The sequence below is a fragment of the Peromyscus eremicus genome, chromosome 1, assembly GCF_949786415.1.
Source record: "Peromyscus eremicus chromosome 1, PerEre_H2_v1, whole genome shotgun sequence".
Taxonomy (NCBI): Eukaryota; Metazoa; Chordata; class Mammalia; order Rodentia; family Cricetidae; genus Peromyscus; species Peromyscus eremicus.
The window spans coordinates 80242959-80265461 of NC_081416.1; the positions used below are offsets into that span (position 1 = coordinate 80242959).

The window sequence follows — 22503 nt, forward strand, 5'->3', positions numbered from 1 at the left end:
AGAAAATCATACCTGATAAGCAACAGAAAAAACAGGATCACTACAGCTTTAAATAGGGAATGAACAAATACCTCAAATTTAGATAGTGAATAGTTTGCTTGCCATTTCCTCCTCTATTAGCTGTGGTGCAGCAGCAGCAGCCATAGACAACAATATGTAACTTACCATGTTCTCATAAAACTTTGTATATAAATAGACAGCCATTGAACATAGACGATGGTTTATAAGCTATAATTCATTCAGTTAAGAATAGTAAGCATAGCTCTTTTCCTTATCTAAATCAACAGTATACAAATTTAAGAAAAAAGGAGGCCAGGCGTGGTGTTGCATACCATTATTCACAACTGAGGTAGAGGCAGGCAGGTCTCGTAAGTTCTAGACCATCAAGGGTTATATAGTGTGACCCTGTCTGAAAAAAGGTATGCACTCCAATAATAATCTAGAAACTTTTCGTTTGGAGACAGATTCTCAGTATCTAGTCCAGACTGGCTTTGAACTCCTTCTGCCTTAGCCTCCTGAGTGCCGGGCTACCTTGCCTAGTTAGACTTTTTTTTTAACATATATAATTAGAAATGGTCTGTTGTGATCTTATTTCCCTTTATGTGTATGAGTGTTTGGCCTGCCTGTATGCCTGTATACCACCTGCATGCAGTGCCAGTGGTGGCCAGAGGAGAGCATGGATGGTTGTGAATCCCAGTGTGGACACTGGAGTGCTCTTAAATGCTGAGCCATCTCTCCAGTCCCCTGCTATGGCTTTAGTAAACTGAGCTACATTTAAAACCTTTTTCTGTTTCCATTATCAAGTTTACTATTCATAATGTGAAATTGGTATTACTAGGGATTTTTTTAAAGATTTATTTATTTATCATGTGTACAATATCCTGCCTGCATGTATGCCAGCACACCAGAAGAAGGCACCAGATCTCATCATAGATGTTTTGAGCCATCTATGGTTGCTGGGAATTGAACTCAGGACCTCTAGAAGAGCAGCCAGTGCTCTTAACCTCTGAGCCATCTCTCCAGTCCCCTATTAGAGATATTTTTAAAGCATCATTCAAGACAAAGATAAAACAAAAAAACCTGCAACAAAACCTTCTTTAAGGGCTGGAGAGATGGCTCAGAGAGGTTAAGAGCACTGGCTGTTCTTCCAGAGGTCCTGGGTTTGATTCCCAGTTAACTCATGGTGGCTCACAACCATCTATAATGAGATCTGGTGCCCTCTTCTGAACGCTGTATACATATAAATAAATCTTTAAAAAAAAAAAAAACAAAAAAAAAAACTTCTTTAATAACAATAAAAAACAGCCAAGGATTTGGTGCTGCTTTCTGTTTTTGGTTGTTTTGAGGGTCTTTTTTTTTCTTGTTTTTGTTTTTAATTTGAGACAGTCTTTCTGTGTAACCCTTGGCTATCCTGGCATTTGCTGTATGGACCAGACTGCCCTGAAACTCATAAAAATTCCTTAGCTCTGCCCCCTGACTGCTGATACTAAAGGGTGTGCTGGTCTCTGCCTCTGTTGAGACTAAAGGCTTGTGTCACCACACTCAGCCTCGTGCTGCTTTCTTAAGGGGTCAGAGAAGAGATGTGTTTGTCATTTTGTTTATGTGTACACATGTGTGGGTTTGTTTATATGACTGTAGTGCTTGAAGGGGCCAGAAGAGGGCATCAAATCCCCTGGAGCTGGAGTTACAGGCAATTATGAACTGCTTGCTCCATATGCATTCTGGGAACGAAACTCTGGCCTTCTGTAAGCATGGTACACATTCTTCTGTTTCTTTTTTTTGTTCATTAGATTTATTTTATTTTCAACTGTGTGTATATGTATATGTCTGTGCATGTAAATGTAAGTACCTAGTAAGACCAGAGGTGTTGGAGCTGGAGTTACAGGCTGTGAACCACAAGTATGAGTGCTGGGTATCAAACTCAGGTCCTTTAAAAGAGCAGTAAGCATTCTTAATCTCTAAGCTACTGCTCCAGGCCCAAAGTACATGTTCTAAATCATTCTCTCCAGCTCCAGAGACATAGTTATAATAAAGATGATAAGATAATAAACAATATCAGTCTTCGAAAATTAAAAACTTTTTCTAGATCCAAATGTGGTGGCACATGCCTTTAATTCCACCATTCAAGAGGCAGAGGCAGGTGGATCTCTTGAGTTCAAGGCCAGCCTGGTCTACAGAGTGAGTTCTAGGACAGCTAGGACTACACAGAGAAACCCTGTCTCGAAAAAAAAACAAAACAAAAAAAATAAATAATTAAAAAACTTTTTCTAGAGGTGACATTCACATAACAGAGTTAACTGTTTGTTGCTAAGTGAGCAATCCAGTGACATTTACTGATTTACTGTGTTACACAGTTGCTCTCTCTACTTCAAAAACATTTCATTACTCCACAGGAAGCCCATGCCCACTAAGCACCTGCTTTCTTCTCATTTCCAGTCCACATACAACTACCACTCTACTGCGTAATATCTGGGACCAGATATCATGGTAGCATTCTAGATATTTCAGAGAAATGGAATTATGTGATGGATGACCTTTGCATTTTGCATCTGTTTGTTTTCACTTAGCATTATGTCCATGCTGTAGTGGTTCAGTGCTTCACTCCTTTTTGTGGCTAACAGCTTGCTGGCCAACCAGGCTAGCTGAATCAGCAAGCTCCAGGCTCAGTGAGAGACCTTGTCCTAAAAAAATGAGGTAGAGAGCAATTGCAGATACCACCTAACATTGACCTCTGGTCTCCACATGCATGTGAACAAACATACACATGTGAAAACACATATCTACATTAAAATAATAACAATTGTTTTGGAGTAATGATAATGCTTTCATTGCACCATAAGAATAAAATCTGAATTTTAAGGCAACTTGTCTTCTTTCAATATCACAGACTTCGAGTTACCTGATGAAGAATTTGGGCCTCTTAAGCTTGAAAAATTGAAGTCCTACTCAGAAAAACTGATTGAGTCATCTGACTCAAAAAACTATGGAGAGGGGCTTCCTAGGGAAGGAAATTGTGCCACTCTGGAGGACCTGCAGATAGATTCAGAAATGGAGGACTTGGAGGAGAAACTCATGGCTCCATCAGGAGAAGCACAGCATCCAGGGCCAACCCTGAAAAGGCAGCAAAGGACCAAAGGCATTTCTTCATCCATAGTGCTTTTCACTCCTACAGATACGGCTGCATCTAACCACAGTGCCAGATCCTCGGCCTACCCATGTTCACCTGCTTTCCCCATCTTAGGCAAGACTCCAGCTTTTGCCTCCCAAGCAACCAGTGAGAATGTAGCTGCTGAAGTTGGACAGACTTGCTCTGCATCCCGACCTTCTCACTTGGGAGACACAAGCAGTCTTGCTAGTAACAAACAATGCAACAGTTCAGCCAGCTCACCAAAACTGGATACCAACCTGCATGTGTCAGGTAGGCAAGGACAACCTGCCTGTGACGGTGACTCTGGCCTCCAGGCAACACCTCTGCCCATTGAGTCATTCACTTTCAGAGAAAATCAGCTCTGTGGAAATGCATGCCTCGAGTTACAGGAACATTCCATTGAACAGGTACAGTCATTTCCTTTGTGAAATTTTCTCTGAAAGGATGAAATGTCTTAGTGAATATGGACAGCATGACTTTCTCACCATTGGCCTCTCAGTATTTATAAAGATTTTTTGCTGTTTGTTTGAAATGACTTGATTGTAAATGTTATACTCATTCTGGGGAAATTAAGGCTAATTAAATTATGTATTTCTTTGCTAACTTTTTATTTTTATTTTATGTTCATTAGTGTTCTGCCTGCGTGAAGGTGTCAGATCCTCTGAAACTAGAGTCACAGACAGTTGTTAGTGCCATATTGGTGCTGGGAATTGAACTCGGGTTCTCTGGAAGAGCAGCCAGTGTTTCTAACTGCTGAGCTATCTCTCTAGCATTCTAAATTATGTATTTTAAAAATAGAAGGAAGGTCCTATTCTTTTTGTCATTAATGAGATAGTTGATTTGCCTTTGTGTTGTTAGTAGAGGAAGTAACATCTGAAGTAGCTTTGCTGCTGAGTGAGTGAGAAAGACAAGCATCACGTAAAGTAAACTCACAGTGTGACTTATCTCCACAGACTGAAATCGCAGACCTCCCTACTCAGGACAGCTTGAATCCAGGCAGCCTACAGTTGGTCTCAAAGTTCAAGGTCAGAAGAATATCCTGTTATGTGTGCCTTGTATATTACATGTGAAACACTGAATGAGTTGATGAGAAGGTTGTAAAGAATTCTATCACAGAGCTGTTTAATTTCTTGTTTGTTTAATATTAAATGTATTGAAAAACAGATGCAGGAAAGCAGATTTTAATTCTTTATCATAGTATTTAGTTGCAGTTATGTTTTGATTTACCTTTCTGAAATTTATACACCAACTTATTGCCAGGAACAACTTAATTCTTTTGAGACAAGGTCTCACTATAGGCTGGCCTCAAACTCAGAGATCTGCTTGCCTCTGCCTCCCAAGTGCTGTGCTGGGATTAAAGGCATGTTCCACCACACCTGGCTTAATTTTTAAAATTGAATTTAAGTTTATTTAATTGAGTTGCATAATTTATTTAAATCATGTTTTGACAGAGGAGGGAGGAGGGAGACAGGAGTCATTCATGCCTCTCCTGCTAAATGATGTAATATTCTTCAAGAATCATGATTTATAAGAAGATGGGTTGGATCTCGCTCTGTAGACCATGCTCCTCGAACTCACAGAGCTCCACCTGGCTCTGCCTCTCAAGTGCTGAGATCAAAGGCGTGCGCCACCGCCACCCGGCAGCAACTAGGTCTTGATTGTACTGATTTTGTTTTGTTTTAGAGGTAGAGTCTTGGTGTGTAGCTTAGGCTGGTCTTAAGCTCAAGACCCTCTTGCCTCTTTTTTCTGGTACTAGGATTACAGCCATGCATTACCACACCTGGTTCATTCATTGTTTTTACTTTGTTCTCATTGTTTTGTTTGTGTTTTTATTAACTTCTTGGGCTGTTTGCAATCTATTTTATTCTTTCTGAAAACCACTGTTTGGGCCATGATTACGGGTTTTGACACATAGTACTGTCTTTGTCCTAATCAAAAATGGCATGTTGAAGTGGGTCAAAGTGGTGCATGCCTGTAATCCCAGCACTTGGGAGGCCAGCCTGATCTACCTTTCAAGTTCTAGACCAGCCAAGGTTACACGGTGAGACCCTGCCTTTAAAGAAAGTGTATAGTATATGGTTTCCACTCTTTATTCTCTCTTTAACTCCTGAGTTGTTCACCAGAATGTTTAATTTCCAAACAGATAAGTTCTTGTGGGCTCTTTTTTTTGTGGCTAAATCAGAATGTATTCCATTCTAGAATTACATAGTCTACAACCTTTTATTTAGTTCTGGAGTTAAGACATTTTTACATTTATCATGATGTAAATCTGGTAGATGGTTTTGGGTTTTTTATTTATTTTGTGACATAAAATTTTATAAAGCTCTTTCTTATAACCTGCATAAAACTTCCATTTTACTTAGCTGGTATTTCTTCTCATCTTTGTAACTCATCACTTTTCATACTTAACTATTTCCATTAAACGGAACGTTAACATAACTTATCCTTCTGGGTCAGAATCCTTCCAGTTCCTGTTCTGTGGATGTGAGTGCCGTGTGGTGGGAAAGAGCTGCTGCTAAGGAGCCGTGTATCATAACTGCTTGTGAAGATGTAGTTTCTCTTTGGAAACCCTTGGATACTTTGCAGTGGGAAAAAGTTCATACCTGGCACTTCACAGAGGTATGTCCAACCCTTAGACCTGAAAGATGGATTTATGATGCGGATGAACAGCTTAGCAGAGATCTGTGACTACTCACTGTAGACTCATGTTCAAGCGTTTATGAAACATCTCGTACCACATGCTCACCTTCTCGACTCCAGCATTAGCATCATACTTTGTTTCATCATGCTTGCATGCAGGTGGATTTCTACAGTGGGTCTGTTGGGAAGCTCGCATTTGTGTCTATTCTACCATCTAAACTGCTGATAACTGTGTGTCTTCCCCTCACCAAAGCACTGTTCTGTTTTCTACATATTATCTGTTCGTTTTCACACGCCTCTAATGTGGCTACAGTCCTACTGTGTTAGAAATGTTATTACTATTACTATCACCACTACTACTTCTACTATTATTATTATTGTGTTGGGGGAGGTGTGTGTGCATGCCACAGCATGTCTATGGAAATCAGAAGACAGCTTTCAGTAATCATTCTCCTTCCAATCCCTGGTGCTCACCAGGGATTGAACTCAGGTTACCAGGCTTATATGGGAAGTATTTTTACCTGCTGAACCACCTTCCCAGTCCCTATGTTTAAGATTTTTAAATCCATATGAACATTTACTTGTTTCTACTTATTTTTTTCTTTGGTGAAAGGGGAGTATTGAGACAGGGTCTCATGTAGCCCAAGTTGGCCACTTCATGTAGTGAAGCTTACCTTGAACTTCTGCCTCTTCTGCTTCTACCTGTCAGGTACTGGGGTTATAGGCATACACCATATGCCTGGCTTTTCTATATATTCTTTATATGTATTTGTACTTTTTCCTTATTCTTCTAATGCCCACAGCTTTGAACATTGGGCTTTGCACAGAGGTAACATTGAACATCTGTTTGCTCAGTGACTAATAAAATCTCCTTTTTTCTCTGAGGATTATACCTAGGGCCTTATTCATGCTAAGCTCATGATCTACCATTGAACTTCACCTCCAGCCAGCCCCTAAATGTGAATGTATAACTCAAATCCTAATTGGTTTTAATAAAACCCGGAGCCAGATATTGGGGTAAATGCTAAAAGATCAGAGAAGCAGAGCAGCCAGCCACTAGAGTTCTTACCTTTACCGAATCCTCAGCCTGGAAGAGCACTGAGCTCCTGTCTCCTCCATCTTATTCCTCTCTCCACCCAGCCATATCACTTCCTGTCTCTACCTCCCTAGTGCTGGGATTAAAGGTGTGTGCCACCACTGCCTGGTTCTGTTTCTCTTTTAGACTGGATCAATCTCATGTAGCCCAGGGTGGCCTTGAGTTCACAGAGATCCATCTACCTTTGCCTTCCAAGTGCTGGGATTAAAGGTGTGTGCCACCACTGCCTGGCCTCTATGGCTAACTAGTGATTTAGCTCCACACACTGATCTTCAGGCAAGCGTTAGATCACAAGCAAAATATCACCAAATGAACTAGGTTTCTTTTCTACTCCTTTCTTCCCTCATTCCCTTCCTTCTTTCCTTCCTTCCTTTCTCTATATTTAAGTGTGCAGGTGATGCAACTATGTATTTAAGTTCAAGTACACGTGTTTGTGGGGACCAGAGGACAGCATCACATGTGTGTCACATGTCAGTCCTTAGACACTGTTCATCTTGCTTTTTGAGATGGAGTCTTTCATTGGCTTAGAACTCACTAATTAAACTAATCTGAATGGCCATACTGAGTTCAGGTCAGTCAGGGCTACATACTGAGACTGTGTCTCAAAAAAACAAAAACACCAAAGGGAGGTTGTGAGGGGCAAGAAGATTTTTCTTCACATTTGTTTTAATGTTGGAAATTAAACCTAATACCAACTGATTAGCTGGCTCAGGCCTGTAATCCCAGCTACTCAGGAGGCTGAGGCAGAAGGATCACAAGCTCAGGGCCAACCTAAACAACGTACAGGACCGTATCTCAAAAAGTCAAAAGGCTAGGGATACAGCTTGGTTATAAAGTGTTTGCCTAGCATGAGCAAGACCCTATGCTCAGTTGCAATAGCATAAAGAAAAGAATGTGGTAAATTTTTGTAAAATATTTATGAAACTATAAATGACTGAGTATAATTTTGCTTTATGTAGGTTCCAGTGTTACAAATAGTTCCAGTGCCTGATGTTTACAATCTTATATGTGTAGCTTTGGGAAATTTGGAAATCAGAGAAATCAGGTATGCAATTTCTCAAGACCACACGTGACCTCTTGCTCTTACACTCTGCCATCTTTATCTTTGTTCTGTTCAGATTATTTTGAATACATATTGTAACCTACACTCAAGTCTGAAAAGCAGGGTACCCTGCCTTAAAAGAATCTGAGTTTTCGAAGCTGGAGAGAGAGAGCTCAGTGTTGAAGGCCACTTGCTGCTCTTGCAGGGGATCCAGGTTGGGTTCCCAGCACCTACCTTAGGTGGCTCACAACTGCTTTCAACTCCAGTTCCAGGGGCTCTCACAACCCTCTTCTGGCCTCTCCAGGCACCTACACACACATGGTGCACATACATATGCTCAGGCACATAACCATAAAATAAGTAAATCTTTTTTTTTTCTTCCTGAGACAAGGTTTCTTTGTGTAGCCTGGCTATTCTGGAACTCAGAGATCCACCTGCCTCTGCCTCCCAAGTGCTGGGATTAAAGGCGTGCGCCACACCATGCCCAGCTAAATCTTTTTAGTTAATTTAGGGCCAGTCATGGTGACATACTGTAATCTCAGCACTTGGGAAGCTGAAGCAGGAGGATTAAGAGTTCAAAGTCGGCCAGCAGTGGTGGCTCACACCTTTAATCCCAGCACTCGAGAGGCAGAGCCAGGCGAGTCTCTGAGTTTGAAGCCAGCCTGGTCTACAGAGCGAGATCCAGGACAGGCACCAAAACTACACAGAGAAACACTATGTCTCGAAAAAGCCAGGGGGGAAAAAAGAGTACAAAGTCATCGTCATCCTTAGCTACATAGGAAGTTCAAGGCCTACGTAAGACCCTCACTCCAAACAAACAAACAACAAATGGGTGGGAGAGGTAGCTCAGTGGGTAACAGTGCTTGCTACTCTGAGAAGACTGGGGTTTGTTTCCCAGCACCCACATGGAGGGTCACAACTACCTATGACCCTCTTCTGGCCTCTGTGGACTCCTGTAGTGTGCTGTGCACATAAACTCATGTAGGCATGGGTACATACACATAAAATTTTAAAAAAAAATCTCAGGGGGCTGGAAAGATGGCTTAGTAGTTAGGAGTTCACACTACTCTTACCAGAGGACTCAAGTTCAGTTTTCCTCACCCTTGTGGGGCAGCTTAACAACCACTTATAACTCCAGCTTGAGGGGACCTGACACCCTCTTCTGGCCTCTATAGGCACTGCACTCAGGTGCACATACCCACACACAGGCACACACACACACACACACACACACACACACACACACACACACGTGTGTGTATATATATATGTATGTATATATATGTATATATATGTGTGTGTGTATATATGTATATATATGTGTGTGTGTGTGTGTGTGTATATACCCTCTTGCAGAGGATCCAGGTTCAGTTCCTAGTTCCCCTATGGCAGCTCACAGCTGTCTGTGGTTCCAGTTCCAGGGGATCCAACACCCTCACACAGACATGTAGACAGGCAAAACACTTAACACATGTAAAATAGAAGTGAATAAACCTTTTAAAGAGAGAGATCCTGGCTTGGTGGCACACTACACTCCTAATGCTTGGGAAGCTGAAGGAGGATTGTGAATTTTAAACCAGCCTGAATTACATTAATCACTGCTTCAAAAATTTTAAAAAGGGAATCTGAATTTATTTCTAAAAGAAGTGTTTTGGTTTTTGTTTTTAATCTTAGTGCTTAGGAGACAGAGGCAGGCAAATCTCTTTTGAGTTTGAGACCAGCCAGATCTACATAGCAAGTTCAAAGCCTGTCTTAAAAAATTCCAGCGGCTGGAGAGCACTTAGCAGTTCAGAATATAGCACCCATATAACAAGCTAGCTGCCTTTCAGACACCTGTAGTTCCAGCTCTGAGAGATTCTAAGCCCTCTTCAGGCCTTCAGGCACCAGGACCCATATCTACATGTCTGTATACACACACACACACACACACACACACACACACCCTTAAAAAATAGACCATGTGTGGACTGACATCTTTGGCTAACACACAAAACTGACGTCTTTGACTGAAGTTGCTATTTAAAATTTGTACTCAGTCCCTTATTGCTCACTGCTTACTCCTGGATTCTCCCCCATTTGTGTTTGTATTGGTTTAGGGCATTGCTGTGTTCCTCTGGTGATGAAAGTGAAAAGCAAGTACTACTGAAATCTGGAAATATAAAAGCTGTGCTTGGCCTGACAAAGAGAAGACTAGTTAGTAGCATTGGAACCTTTTGCAGTCAACAAGTACAAATCATGACATTTGCTGAAGATGGAGGGTAAGAAAAGCAATGATTGGTCTTCACTGTTCTGTAAAAAGGCAATATATCCCAGACTTCAGGGAAAGTGGATGACTAGGATCCTGATTTTCTATGGTTATAGGGGCAATAGTGTCTTAGTTAGCGTTTCTATTGCTGTGAAGAGACACCATAACCACAGCAACTCTTATAAGGAAAACATTTAATTAGGGTGGCTGGCTTATAGTTTCAGAAGTTCAGTATGTTATCATCATGACAGGGAGCATGGTGGCATGCAGGCAGATGTGGTGCTGGAGGAGTAGCTGAGAGACCTACGTCTTGTAAGCAACAGGAAGTCAACTGAGACACTGGATGGTATCCTGACCATAGGAAACCTCAAAGCCTGCCCCCATAGTGACACACTTCCTCCAATAAGGCCACACCTATTCAATAGTGCCACTCCCTGTGAGCTTATGGAGGCCAGTTACATTCAAGCTACCACAAGTAGCAAACATGGTTTTAATGCCACATTGCAACCAACAAGCAGGCTAACGAGGTGAAAGCCGGGAAGCCAGTGGCGTGGAGAAGCTCAACAAATGTGGTTTGCTCTCTTTGGCTTTCTTTGAGATTTGTTTGTATCCCTTAAGTATTAGAAGTACCTTGTTCCACATAGTCCGTCATGTCCATTGCTGACTGGCATCTAGATGCAAGCTCTAAGCTGCTCATGTTCTAGACCTGCATACTTGTTTAGTAGCCATCTCGTAGGTACTTAAAGTTCAGCACATGGAAACCTGAACGAAAAAGGTTTTCTCTTCTTATCATATCCTATCATATCATGTCATGCACTTTTTCCCTTTATTTTACTTTAGTCCTTGGGGACTGAACCCTGAATAATATTAAGCATATTCTCTACTGCTGAGCTACACCCTCAGTCTGTTGTACTTAATGTTTTTTGTCATTCCTAATAACTGAGGGCAGGCATATTATCTGTCGTAGTTACCCCTGAACCTACATGGTAATCTAGGCAAGAGACAAGTGATTCCTTAAATCAAGAAAGTGAACTGCCTGTGATGATACACACCTCTAATTCCAACAGTTGGGAGAATTGATGTGAGTTTAGGTCAGCCTGGGCTATATAGTGAGTACTGTCTAGTCATCTGGACAGGTGACCCTGGCTCAAATCAAACAATCACCAGGGAAGTGTTGGTGGACAAGGAAAGAAGACAGATTTGTGAGAAATGAGCATATGAGTCATTAAACCTACTACTAATTGAGTGGCTCAAGAGGAGGGACACAATGTCAGTTTTCAGGGTTCATCACCTGCAAAGATTGGTTCTATAGTCATTGAGGTAGGAATGGAAAAGAATAGATTTAAACAGAAGGTTTATGAGTTTAACATTGGCTAGAGTGAATTTTAGGTGATTATAATGTGTCCAGGAAGATGAGATAAGAAAATGTGTCCATTGTAGAAAATTTAGAACACGTGTCTTCTGGTTACAACTTTTTTCTGCTGTTTGTTTAATGTTTTATTGTACATAGTCCAGTAATGTATAGAAGAACTACTTAGAAACTGTTTTGGCTCAAAAAGTGATTTTCAGTACTGTTTTAAATACAGTAGCAAAGATGAACAGCTTTTGATGCCCCCTGATGAGACAATACTGGCTTTTGCTGAAGTCCAAGGGATGCAGGATGCTCTGCTTGGTACCACCACTGTGAACAACATTGTGATCTGGTAAGCTTTCTGCTCTGGGTCTTCATCTGTATATGCAAATATGCTTCTGTCTGTATAGAGTTGTGAAGGTTAGATATGCTGGTATGGTGGGTGGGGTATGGTGCTACACACCTGTAATCCCAGAACACAGGAGACAGAGGAGAAGGCTGATTTGATCACAGCTGGATATGTGGAAAGATCCTGCCTCAGAGAAAGAGAGAGACTGCCGCCATGACTGTAGCTTTCCCTTTTCTACTCCTAGAAGCTTTGTTCTCGTCTTGCCAAGAAAATGAACCCAGATATGTGAAAAAGAACACTCTTCAGTCAACTTTTTTTTGAAAGATTTATTATTTATTTATTATGTATACAGTGTTCTGCCTGCATGCCAGAAGAGGGCGCCAGATCTCATTACAGATGGTTGTGAGCCACCATGTGGGTGCTGGGAATTGAACTCATGACCTCTGGAAGAACAGCCAGTGCTCTTAACCGCTGAGCCATCTCTCCAGCCCTTAAGTAAACTTTTTAAGATACAGGGTTGTGGGCTGGAAAGATGGCTCAGCAATTAAGTTCTCCATCTGCTATTTTAGAGGATCTAGGTCGATTCCCACTTGCCCAAGGTGGCTCACAACTGTCTATAACTCCAGTTCCAGGGGATCTGATGTCCTCATCTGGCCTCCATGGGCACAGACACCTACATGATGTACACACTTACATGTAGCCAAAACATCCATATGCAGAAAATCAAAAACAGATTTTTTTTAAGTGTCATTTGCCCAATATGTGCAAGGCATTGGGTTCAGTGCTCACTACTGCAAAATAGATAATCAGTAAGTCAGTAAAATTAAATTAAAGAAACTTTTTGGTGAAAACATAGAGCTGCAGGCTGTGTGTAGCTTTGTGATAAGGTGTTGACCAAAGGATAGAGTTCAAGGTAGCCAGGAACTAGCAAGTAGGAAGAAATGTCTAAGAAAATTGACAAAGAAGGAATGCTGGGGGGGGGAGGGTGTTTACTCACTTGGTAAAGTGCTTCCCTCACAAGCAGAATAACCTGAATTTGATCCCCAGAACTCACATTTGAAAAACTGAGACATAAACTGGGTGCAGTGGTGGTGTACGCCTTTAATCCCAGCACTTGGGAGGCAGAGGCAGGCGGTTCTCTGTGAGTTTGAGGCCAGCCCCATCTGCATAGAGAGTTCCATATTAGTTAGGGCAATATAATGAGACCCTGCCTCAAACAAATTTAAAAAGGTAAGATGAAGGAGATGGTAAAATGACTTAGCATGTTGAATTCTTTCCAAACAAACCTAAAACCTGAATTGACCCCTGTAGTCTACATATAAGTGAAAGTTAAGAACTGACTGCTCACAATTGGTCTCTAACTCTCAAATGTGAAGAGTGACATGTGCATACTGTCCACATGTATATATCACATACATACACACATGCATATACACACAGAATAAAGAAAATTACAAGGCAGAGCAAAGAAACCCAAGTTCTTCCTCTGTCCTTTGTGCGCGCGCGCGCGCGCGCACACACACACACACACACGAAGAAGGAACCTTCAGTTCTGAATATATTACCTAATTATCTGGCATACTTACTTTTGGTTTTGAGACAGGGCCTCACCATGTATCCGGGCTATGTACCTGAGCAGTGGGATTACAAGTGTTCATTACCACTCCTGGTTCTACTTTTTACAAGCTAAACTGTAAGCAGCTCTATTAAAGCTTGAAGAATTGAACTAGAATTTCAGCATTTGGAGTTTGAATTCAGCCAAGTTAACTATTTACTAGAACAAATAAATAACATTGCTATTCTTCAGAGGAACCTAACTGAATGCAGAGTTTTGTAACACTATATCTGAGATAGTCTGACAATAGGAAATAGAGGAAATACATTAATATTTCCTAGCATGTCTTCTGTTCCCCCCCCCCCCCCATTAGTAGCTAGTAGAGAGGTGTTTGGCTGTTCTTTGTTTTTTGAGACAGGGTCTCACTGCAGCCCAGGCTGGCCCCTAACTCACATTCCTCCTACCTCAGACTCCCAAGTGCTAGAATTATATATATATGCCTGTCACCTGGCTGTGTCCTTAACGTCTATCTTAGCTCCTTAAGAATCAAAACATATTGGTTGTGCCATCAACAAGAAGCTATTATTGACATTTGTTCATTTGTTTGCTTGTTTACTTTCAAGACTGTCTGGCTATTTGGCCCAGGGTGATCTAGAACTCACTATGTAATCCATGCTGGTCTCAAATGTGTGATCCTCCTGTCTCAGTCTCCCAAATTCCATGATTACACGTGTGTGCCTCCACATTCATCTAATGTTTCTTTATTATATTTGTTTGCCTTTCCTATTTCATTTCTGACTTGTCCTATTTCTGAAGTGATTCATGTTATACTTGGTGTTTGAGTAGTTTGTGAATGATGGTTGGTCAGAGGACAGATAACTTTTCAGGACTTGTTCTTGAGGCAGGGTCTCTTTTTGTTGCTGTGCTTATAGTTCAGCCTAGCTGGCCTGTGCATTCCTTGCTGATCTCCTGTCTTTCCCTCCCATCTCTTGTGATGGACTGCAGGTGCTTGCCATTGTAGCCGGCTTTTGGGGGGCTTCTGGGCATTGAACTCAGATCATCAGGCTTGCCTAGCTGAGTCTTCTCTGTGGCCCTCAGGTGGCTGGCTGGTTTGTTTTTTTGTTGGTTTTTTTTTTTTTTTTTTTTTTCCCCTTTCTAACTATTGCTTAAGGTCTAGATACTTCATCTTCATTAAGCTGTATTTGCTGAGTACTATCTATCAAACATTAAAGAGACAGTTGTGGACGATTCTATTTGAAAGTGCAGTGATTGGGCAAATACGAATCCTGTTCCGAGACTCCTAAAACCTAATAGGTAAATAAGATTTTACAGTTGGAAGTATATCACTCCAGTAAGTTCCTTTATAGTTCAAAGAAGTTTGAAATGATGGGGCTTTAGACAAAATACTTTGGGATTTGGGGGAAAGCACTTAGTAAGTACAGAGCTACACTAACTTCTGTAGCTTATAAACCCGTTCTGGTATCTTGGATAGGAGCAATCTTAGTGTTTTTATAGGCAGTTCCTGCCCAAAGAAAGTTCTTCATTAGTTGAAATAACATGTTGTATTCTATTGTAGCATATAAAATGAGATGTGGACAGTTCTATAGGAAGTGAAAAGGGAAGGATGGCTATGAACTAGTGTAGATAGGGAGAAGAGTTTAAATGGAGTTCCTGCAGACTAGAGGAATGGATGGAGTTGCCCAGCAATGGGGAAGACATTGGAAGGGATAACCTGAGAAAAGGTAAAGAGCCGGGGGATACACAGTGTGTTCAGGAGAGGGAACAGTTGTCAGTGTATTGCAGCCCTTCTTGATCTGTAAGGTTAGAAATATCACAGAAATAATCTTGTGGCTAACGAGAAGCCAAGGGAAAGCTTTCCATCAATATAGTGATATGATGGCGCAGTTACCAACATCAGGGATCCTCTGCACAGATGAGGAGTGGTTCCATCAAATGCTTTGTTTCCTTCCTTATGTTTACCATTTCTTTTTCCCATTTTATCTTACCCGAGTCTACTTGCTCGTGCCATTATTTTAGACTAGCTCCGATATGAATAAATAAAATACAGACATAGCTATAAATCTCTTAAAGGTGTAGTTTGGTAATGTGATTATTCTCAGTGGGAAACATCAGCATAACAAGAATGAGCACAAACTAGATAAATGGCCCTTACCTAGCACCACCTGTTGGGAAGCTCATAGCTATCTGTAACTCCAGTTCCAAGGGATCCATGCCCTCTTCTGGCCTCTGCTGGCACTGCATGCAGGTGTCTTAAATAGACAAGTAGGCAAATACATTGTGTATATAAAAAGATTTAAGGGGGACAAATCATTTTTTTAATTTCTTTTCTTTATTTTATTTGTTTTTTTTGAGACAGAGGTTCTCTGTGTAGCATTGGCATTCCTGGAACTCGCTTTGTAGACCAAGCTGGCCTCAAACTCACAAAGATCTGCTTGCCTCTGCCTCCCAAGTGCTGGGATTAAAAGTGTGCGCCACCACCATGAGGGGGTGGGTAAGTCATAATGGTGAGTGGTGTAACTTGTAGCTGTATTAATTCCAAGCACAGGGAGATAGTGGAGAATGTTGAGTAGATTGTAGATAGATTATCCACAATAGTGTAGCAGAATTCACTCAAGGCTAAACTGTCAGGTTCAATATTTGGCAAAGTTAACCTGTCATTACACTTTTAATAAGGGTATATAAAGTGCTGGGTGTGGTTGTGAATATCCTTAATCCCAGCAGGTGGATCTCTGAATTCGGGGCCAGTTTGGTTACAAAGAAAGTCCTAGACTAACCAGGGCCACTTATTGAGACTTATCTCAAACAACAAAAAGTAGTGTATAAAGTCTGGCTAAACAAAAGTACAGTGCTCCGTCCCTTACTGATTTCCTTTTGCTACCTCCCAAAATAGTTTGTAACAAATAAAGAACATGTGTGTGAGGCTGGCAGAGCACAAGCTTGAGGTTAGCCTAGGCTACATAGTGGTACCTTACCTTCAAACGGTGGGGAAAAAGTGTAGTATGTGAAAATCATTTACTGAAAGAATGTGTAATCACCTCATTTATTTTGATGTCTAAGGAATTTAAAAACTGGCCAGCTCCTGAAAAAGGTGCACATTGATGACTCTTACCAAGCTTCGGTCTGTCACAGAGCCTATTCTGAGATGGTGAGTAGTGATCCAGGGCTACTTGGTATTTATTTGTGTTATCTATTGGTCTCACTAGTAAGAGTAGTAACAGTAGCAATCATACAATTGGATGGCAGTGTGCTTTGCTTTGCTTTGTTTTGAGACAGGGTCTCGTGTAGCCTAGGCTGGCCTGAAACTCCCCATGTATTGAGTAAAATGACCTTGAATTTACGATTCCCTCTGCTTCTACCTCTCCAGTGCTGGGATTGCTGGCACATGATAGGTACTCTATTGACTGAGCTACATTCCTATCCTGTTTGTTCTTTCTGAAGTTTATGAATGAAAGTAAGTGTTATGTGATTGCTTATTAAAAGTGTAATGGTACGTGATTGCTTACCTCATTTTCTACCTGTATGATTTAAAGACTCACATTCTAAATTATGAATTTTGTTCATATTTTTAGAATGCCTAACTACTTAAAAAGGAAAAGGGGGAAAATCATGATATAGCCCTGATTGGTCTAGAACTCAACATGCAGATCAAGCTGTCGCAAAATTTTGAACCTAGCTTTTATAATCTGTTAAGAAAGTTGAATTTGGCTGTTCTCTCTCTGCTCTGCTCTGCTCCACCCCCCACCCCACCCCCATCTTTCTCTCTCCAGACTTGGCTCTCCTCTTTCCCCTCCTTTCCCTCCTAATAAAGCTCTGAAAACTTTAAAAAAAAAAAAAAAGGAAGGAAGAAAGAAAGAAAGTTGAATTTGTTTCTAGAATTTACCTGTTCTTCATTTAAGTAGTTGATATATTTGTTATATACTAATTACTCCTAGTTGATGCCCTTTAAAGAAGGAGAAAGTCTTAAATGGGCTACTTCCAATTTGAGGGCTCCTGTGTCTCTGTGACCTCCTTCCCTGTGCCAGCCTTTTCCTGAATGGGTGGCACTAAAGTATAAGAAACTGAAGAGTCAGCTGGATTCAGGATGGCAGGACTGGCTGAGGATCTTGAAGTCTGGTGTGGAGATCTTCTCAGCAGCTGCTGTATGAACAGAGGGAAGCCAGTGGTTATGTCCTGCATATCGAAGAAGCTGTTGATCATTGCCTTTGCTTTGGTTTTATCACCACAGCCAAACCTACTCTTGATAGTCTGATTGGTTATTTCTCTCCTACATCAGGGGCTCCTATTTGTTGTTCTGAGTCATCCTTGTGCCAAAGAGAGCCAGGTCTTTGGAAGCCCCGTGTTTCAGCTTCTGGTGATAAACCCTAAGACAGCTCAGAGTGTGGGTATTCTGCTGTGCTGTCTTCCTCCAGGGCAAGCTGGAAGGTAAGTAAGTGTGTGACTGCTGTTCAAGGGGAGGTATTTCTGGAAACACTCTGCAGATAGAAAGCTGGGTACTTTTGTGTTGCTAGAATGAGTAGAACACATGAGATGCTAAAGGCTTTGGTCTAGATGTTGCTCGGTGTGTGTGCTCTGAATTGCCTAGTGTGCCTGATGCCCTGGATTCAAGATCTCTACCACTGAGCTGGGGAGATGGCTCAGCGGCTACAGGCCTGGTTATCTGAGTTTGTTCCCAGGAATCCATGATGGAAAGAAATAACCAACTCCTAAAACTTGTCTTCTGATCTCCACATGGCCTTTGTGCCGTGTATATATACAACTATATTCACAGACACATATCATACACACACAGTAATACAATTTCTGATACAATACATAAATACAGTACAGTAATACAAATATACAAAATAATAAATACAATGGCACATGCCTGTAATCCCGCTGGGAGTCAGAAACAGAAGGATCTATGTGAATTCAAGGCCAGCTTTGGCTGTATAGCAAGTTCCAGGACAGCCAGGACTACAAAGAAAGACCTTGTCTCAAAAAAACTACAAATAATAATAATAAATAAATGTTTTTAAATCCTTGTTGCTGAGGGTAGCAGGTATGGAGAGGATGTTTACTGGAGTTGAGTCAAATTTTAGACTTGTCTTATTTCCTGATCTCCATCAGTATGGGATTAAACAGGTTTTTCCTTTTTGTATTTTATTCATGTGTTTGGGTTTTTCTACTGCCTGTATGCCTGTATGCTGCTTGCATGCCTGATGCTCATGGAAGGCAGAAGAGATCTCCTAGAGCTGGAGTTACATCTGTGAGCTGCCATGTGGGTTCTGGGAATCAAACCTGGGCACTCTGAAAAAGCATCTGTACTTTTAACTGCTGAATTGTTATGCCCTCCTCCTGAGCCCCCCAGAGATCACCAGGAGTCTAAGTTCATATGCAAAAGCAAAGAGCCTTTATTGCAAGCTCAAGCTTGGGCTTCCCATCAGTTCCCACACAGTGGTTGGATCAAGGAGAGTCTTGAGCTCAGTTGAGGCAGGGTTTTTAAGAAGTAATGAATGTGGGGTAGGGGAATTCCAGATTCAGATGGGGGTTGAACTCCTGATTGGGCAGGAGTGAGGTAAACAGAAGTCTTGTCAAACAGGGATTGGTACTGGCGTTGCTGCAAGGAAATTGGCAACCTATATACTAGTTATGTGTAGAGAACCATAGAGGTTTTGTAGTGAGAACTTACTCAGGGTCCAAGAATCTGAGCTTGCTTTACCCAGCAGGGCTGTGTGAGGGGATGATCTGACCACAGGTGTGGTTACTAGGTGTTTGGAAGGATCTACACTTGGTTGTGCAGTGTGCTTTGATTTAGCAAGGGGGATGTCTTTTGCCCCGCTCCTTGGCATTGTTTTTAAAAAGCCCTTTTGAAGAGACAGAAAGAGCCATTGGGTTTTGATCCAGGTCCTCCCAAAGCTATCCTGTGATTCTGTCTTTCTCCTCTTCGCTATCTTTCTATCTAAAAGTTTCTTATCCCTCTCTCCTACTCATGAGTACCCTTTAAAAGGTGGGATCTGAGCCAGGTGGTGGTGGCACACGCCTTTAATCTCAGCACTCGGGAGGCAGAGGCAGGCAGATCTCTGTGAGTTCGAAGCCAGCCTGGGCTACAGAGTGAGTTCCAGGGCAGGCACCAAGACTACACAGCGAAACCCTGTCTCAAAACAAAACAAAAGGTGGGAGCTGATCTCCCACAGTTATGTAAGCTATCCTTTATGTCTTAGAGCATTTAGTACTTGTTTGTCTCAATTCGAATTGGTACAGTTTGTGACTTTTCCTGGTTATTGTAATGGTGAGGCCTATTCCCAGTATTGTTAGTCTTCAGCCTGTCATGGCTGCACTGATGTTAAGTTAGGCCTCTTCACCATCTCTCCAGCCCCTCTTTTTTTTTTCTTTTTAGTTTTTTTTTTTCTTTAAAGATTTATTTATTGTGTATTATGTATAGTGTTCTGCTTACGTGCCAGATCTCATTACAGATGGTTGTGAGCCACCATGTGGTTGCTGGGATTGAACTCAGGACCTTTGGAAGAGCAGCCAGTGCTCTTAACCGCTGAGCCATCTCTCCAGCCCTTTTTTAGTTTTTCAAGACAGTTTTTCAAGATTTCTCTGTATATTCCTGGCTGTCCTGGAACTCGTAGACCAGGCTAGCTTTGCCTCCTGAGTGCTGGGGTTAAAGGCCTGCATCACCACTGCCAGCCTAAGCCTGCATTTTATGTTTGCTAGACAAGAAGTAAACTACTGAGCCACATCCTCAGCCTTAGATTTGTTTCTTTCTTTGTTTTTAAAACATATAACAGCTGGGCAGTGGTGGTGCACCCCTTTGATCCCAGCACTCAGGAAGCAGAGGCAGGCTGATCTCTGAGTTCAAGGCCAGCCTGGTCTTAAGGGAGCTGTAGAGATGGCTCAGTAATTGCTCTTTCAGAGTTCAGTTTCCAGCACCAACATCAGGTGGCTCACAACTGCCTGTAGCTCCAGGTCTAGGGAATCCAGCACCTCTAACCTCCTCAATCACCTACACTCTTGTACACAGACCTCACACACACAGATCATTAAAAACAATCAAAAAATTTTAAGAAAATATTTTAAGTTGGGTGGTGATGGCACATAATTTAGTCCCAGCACTGAGAGGCAGAGTTTGACATTGTTAGGTGCCCATTTAGGACAGAAGACCGTGGATACCCTAGAACTGGACTTAAAGATGGTTGTGAGGTACCATGTGGGTGCTGGAAGTCAAACCCAGAATCTCTGGGAAAAGCAGCTAATATTTTTAACCCTTGAGCCTGAAGGGAACAGGCGAAAGCACCTTGACCTAAGTACTACCATTTTGACTTCAGACTCCATTTTACTTGTAGGGTGAAACACAGTTCAAGTTCCCAGGCCCCTAGGGGAGCTGAGAACTTTCCAATGGCTGATCAACCTCTTCCTTAAACAATAGAAACAGTCTGTTATGCGCCTTAGTTCTTTGGGATATTATGGCTGTTCCTAACAAGAGAAAGAACAAATGACTTTAATTGGTTGAACATTCTGTGCCAGTTGACAGTGATGGGACACATGGGGAATGCCCCTAATCCCTGAATCCTGATTGGTGAAAAATTTAACTGTAACTGGTGTATTTATGGTTTTGTGCTTATAAACCAGCTTCTGCCCCTACTCAGGGCAGCCAGGAAAAACAAGGCTTCCAAGTCCTTGTCCTGCAGCCCTGATTAATCAGCAACCCCACTTATGTGGTGATTTATTAAAGACTTTGGAACCCATAAGTGTCTCTGTGCTTCCACGTGGCGCATAACGGACTGGGTGTAACAAGCCATCTCTCTACTTCCCTAAGTTTGGGATTTGGGGGTTTTTGTTTTGTTTTTTATTTTTTTAATGTATGTGTGGGGGCCTTCATATATGTCTCTGCACCAGGTATATACAATGCCCACAGAGGCCAGAAGATGTCAGATTCCCTGGAACTGGAGTTTAGGATGGTTGTGAGCTGCCATGTTGGGGCTGGTTTTGGCTGTTTTGGGGGAACATGGTATTTTTTTAATTTAATGTGTTACATTTCATTTTATTTATTTATTTTGTTGGGGGCAAGTGTCGTGGTGGGCACGTGGTGGCCAGAGATCAACTTTCAATAGTCACTTTTCTCTCTCTGTATCATGTGGGTTCCAGGGACTAAACATGGGTGTTCAGTGAAGGGCCTTTTCTGCAGAGCCATCTCTGGGCCCTTTGTGAAGCCTTTGAGGTGAGATCTGAATTGTCTCCTTTTCTCAGATTCCTGGAAGGGGATGTGAAAGATCACATCGCAGCAGCCGTCCTGACGTCCGGGACAATTGCCGTTTGGGACTTGCTTCTGGGTCACTGCACTGCTCTCCTCCCACCCGCCTCCGATCAGAGTTGGTCTCTGGTTAAATGGTCAGGCACAGATTCTCACTTGCTAGCTGGACAAAAAGATGGCAGTGTATTCATATACCGCTACTTGTAAGTTAAGAGGCAAATAGTTTCCTGGATATTTTGCCTCTTAATAGTTTTTTTTGAAAAAGAATACAGTATCCAAAAGACATTTAACATGATTGTTTGAATGTGTTCCCACAAACTTCATTTTATTCTAATGGTGGCACTACTGACTTTGTTTATACTTACTTTGGTGTTGTGGTTTTAAGTCCATATTTGCACATTTGCTATTACAGGTGTATATAAATGTTAATAAATATTTATTTTGATACATTCTGCTTGGCATGTTCCTTTTTTTTTTTTTAACAGTCTGTTCAGGTCATTTCAAAAATAAGAATTAAAAGGAATTACTTAGAAGGCTGGGGAAGATAACTCAGTCAGTAAAGTGCTTGCATGTACCTGACATCAGTTATAATGGCCTAGGGACAGAGTTGTAATTCTAGCACTGAGAAGGCAAAGATAGCCAGATCCTTAGGGCTCACTGGTCCCCCAAGCTAACCTAATTGGCAGGAGACAGGCCAGTGAAAAGATCTTGTCCCCCCCAAAAAAGTAGATGACACCCAAGGAATACCACCAAAGGTGTTTCCTGGCCTCATGTGCACTGGTGTATGTGTAGTACACACACATACACACAAAGGTTA

At 41.7% G+C, this 22503-nt stretch overlaps 1 protein-coding gene across 1 annotated transcript in view; it reads left to right on the forward strand.

Annotated features, from left to right (window-relative positions):
• Window positions 1-22095, forward strand: part of Palb2 (partner and localizer of BRCA2) — a 28460-nt gene extending 6365 nt beyond the window's left edge. Inside the window, exons 5-13 of the mRNA XM_059267378.1 lie at window positions 2888-3555; window positions 4102-4173; window positions 5606-5767; window positions 7844-7929; window positions 10023-10184; window positions 11758-11874; window positions 16505-16592; window positions 17721-17869; window positions 21683-22095. Of these exons, the coding sequence (XP_059123361.1) occupies window positions 2888-3555; window positions 4102-4173; window positions 5606-5767; window positions 7844-7929; window positions 10023-10184; window positions 11758-11874; window positions 16505-16592; window positions 17721-17869; window positions 21683-21893 (1715 nt within the window). The 3' untranslated portion in view covers window positions 21894-22095. The remainder of the gene's footprint in view (window positions 1-2887; window positions 3556-4101; window positions 4174-5605; window positions 5768-7843; window positions 7930-10022; window positions 10185-11757; window positions 11875-16504; window positions 16593-17720; window positions 17870-21682) is intronic.
• The last annotated feature ends 408 nt before the right edge of the window (window positions 22096-22503 follow it).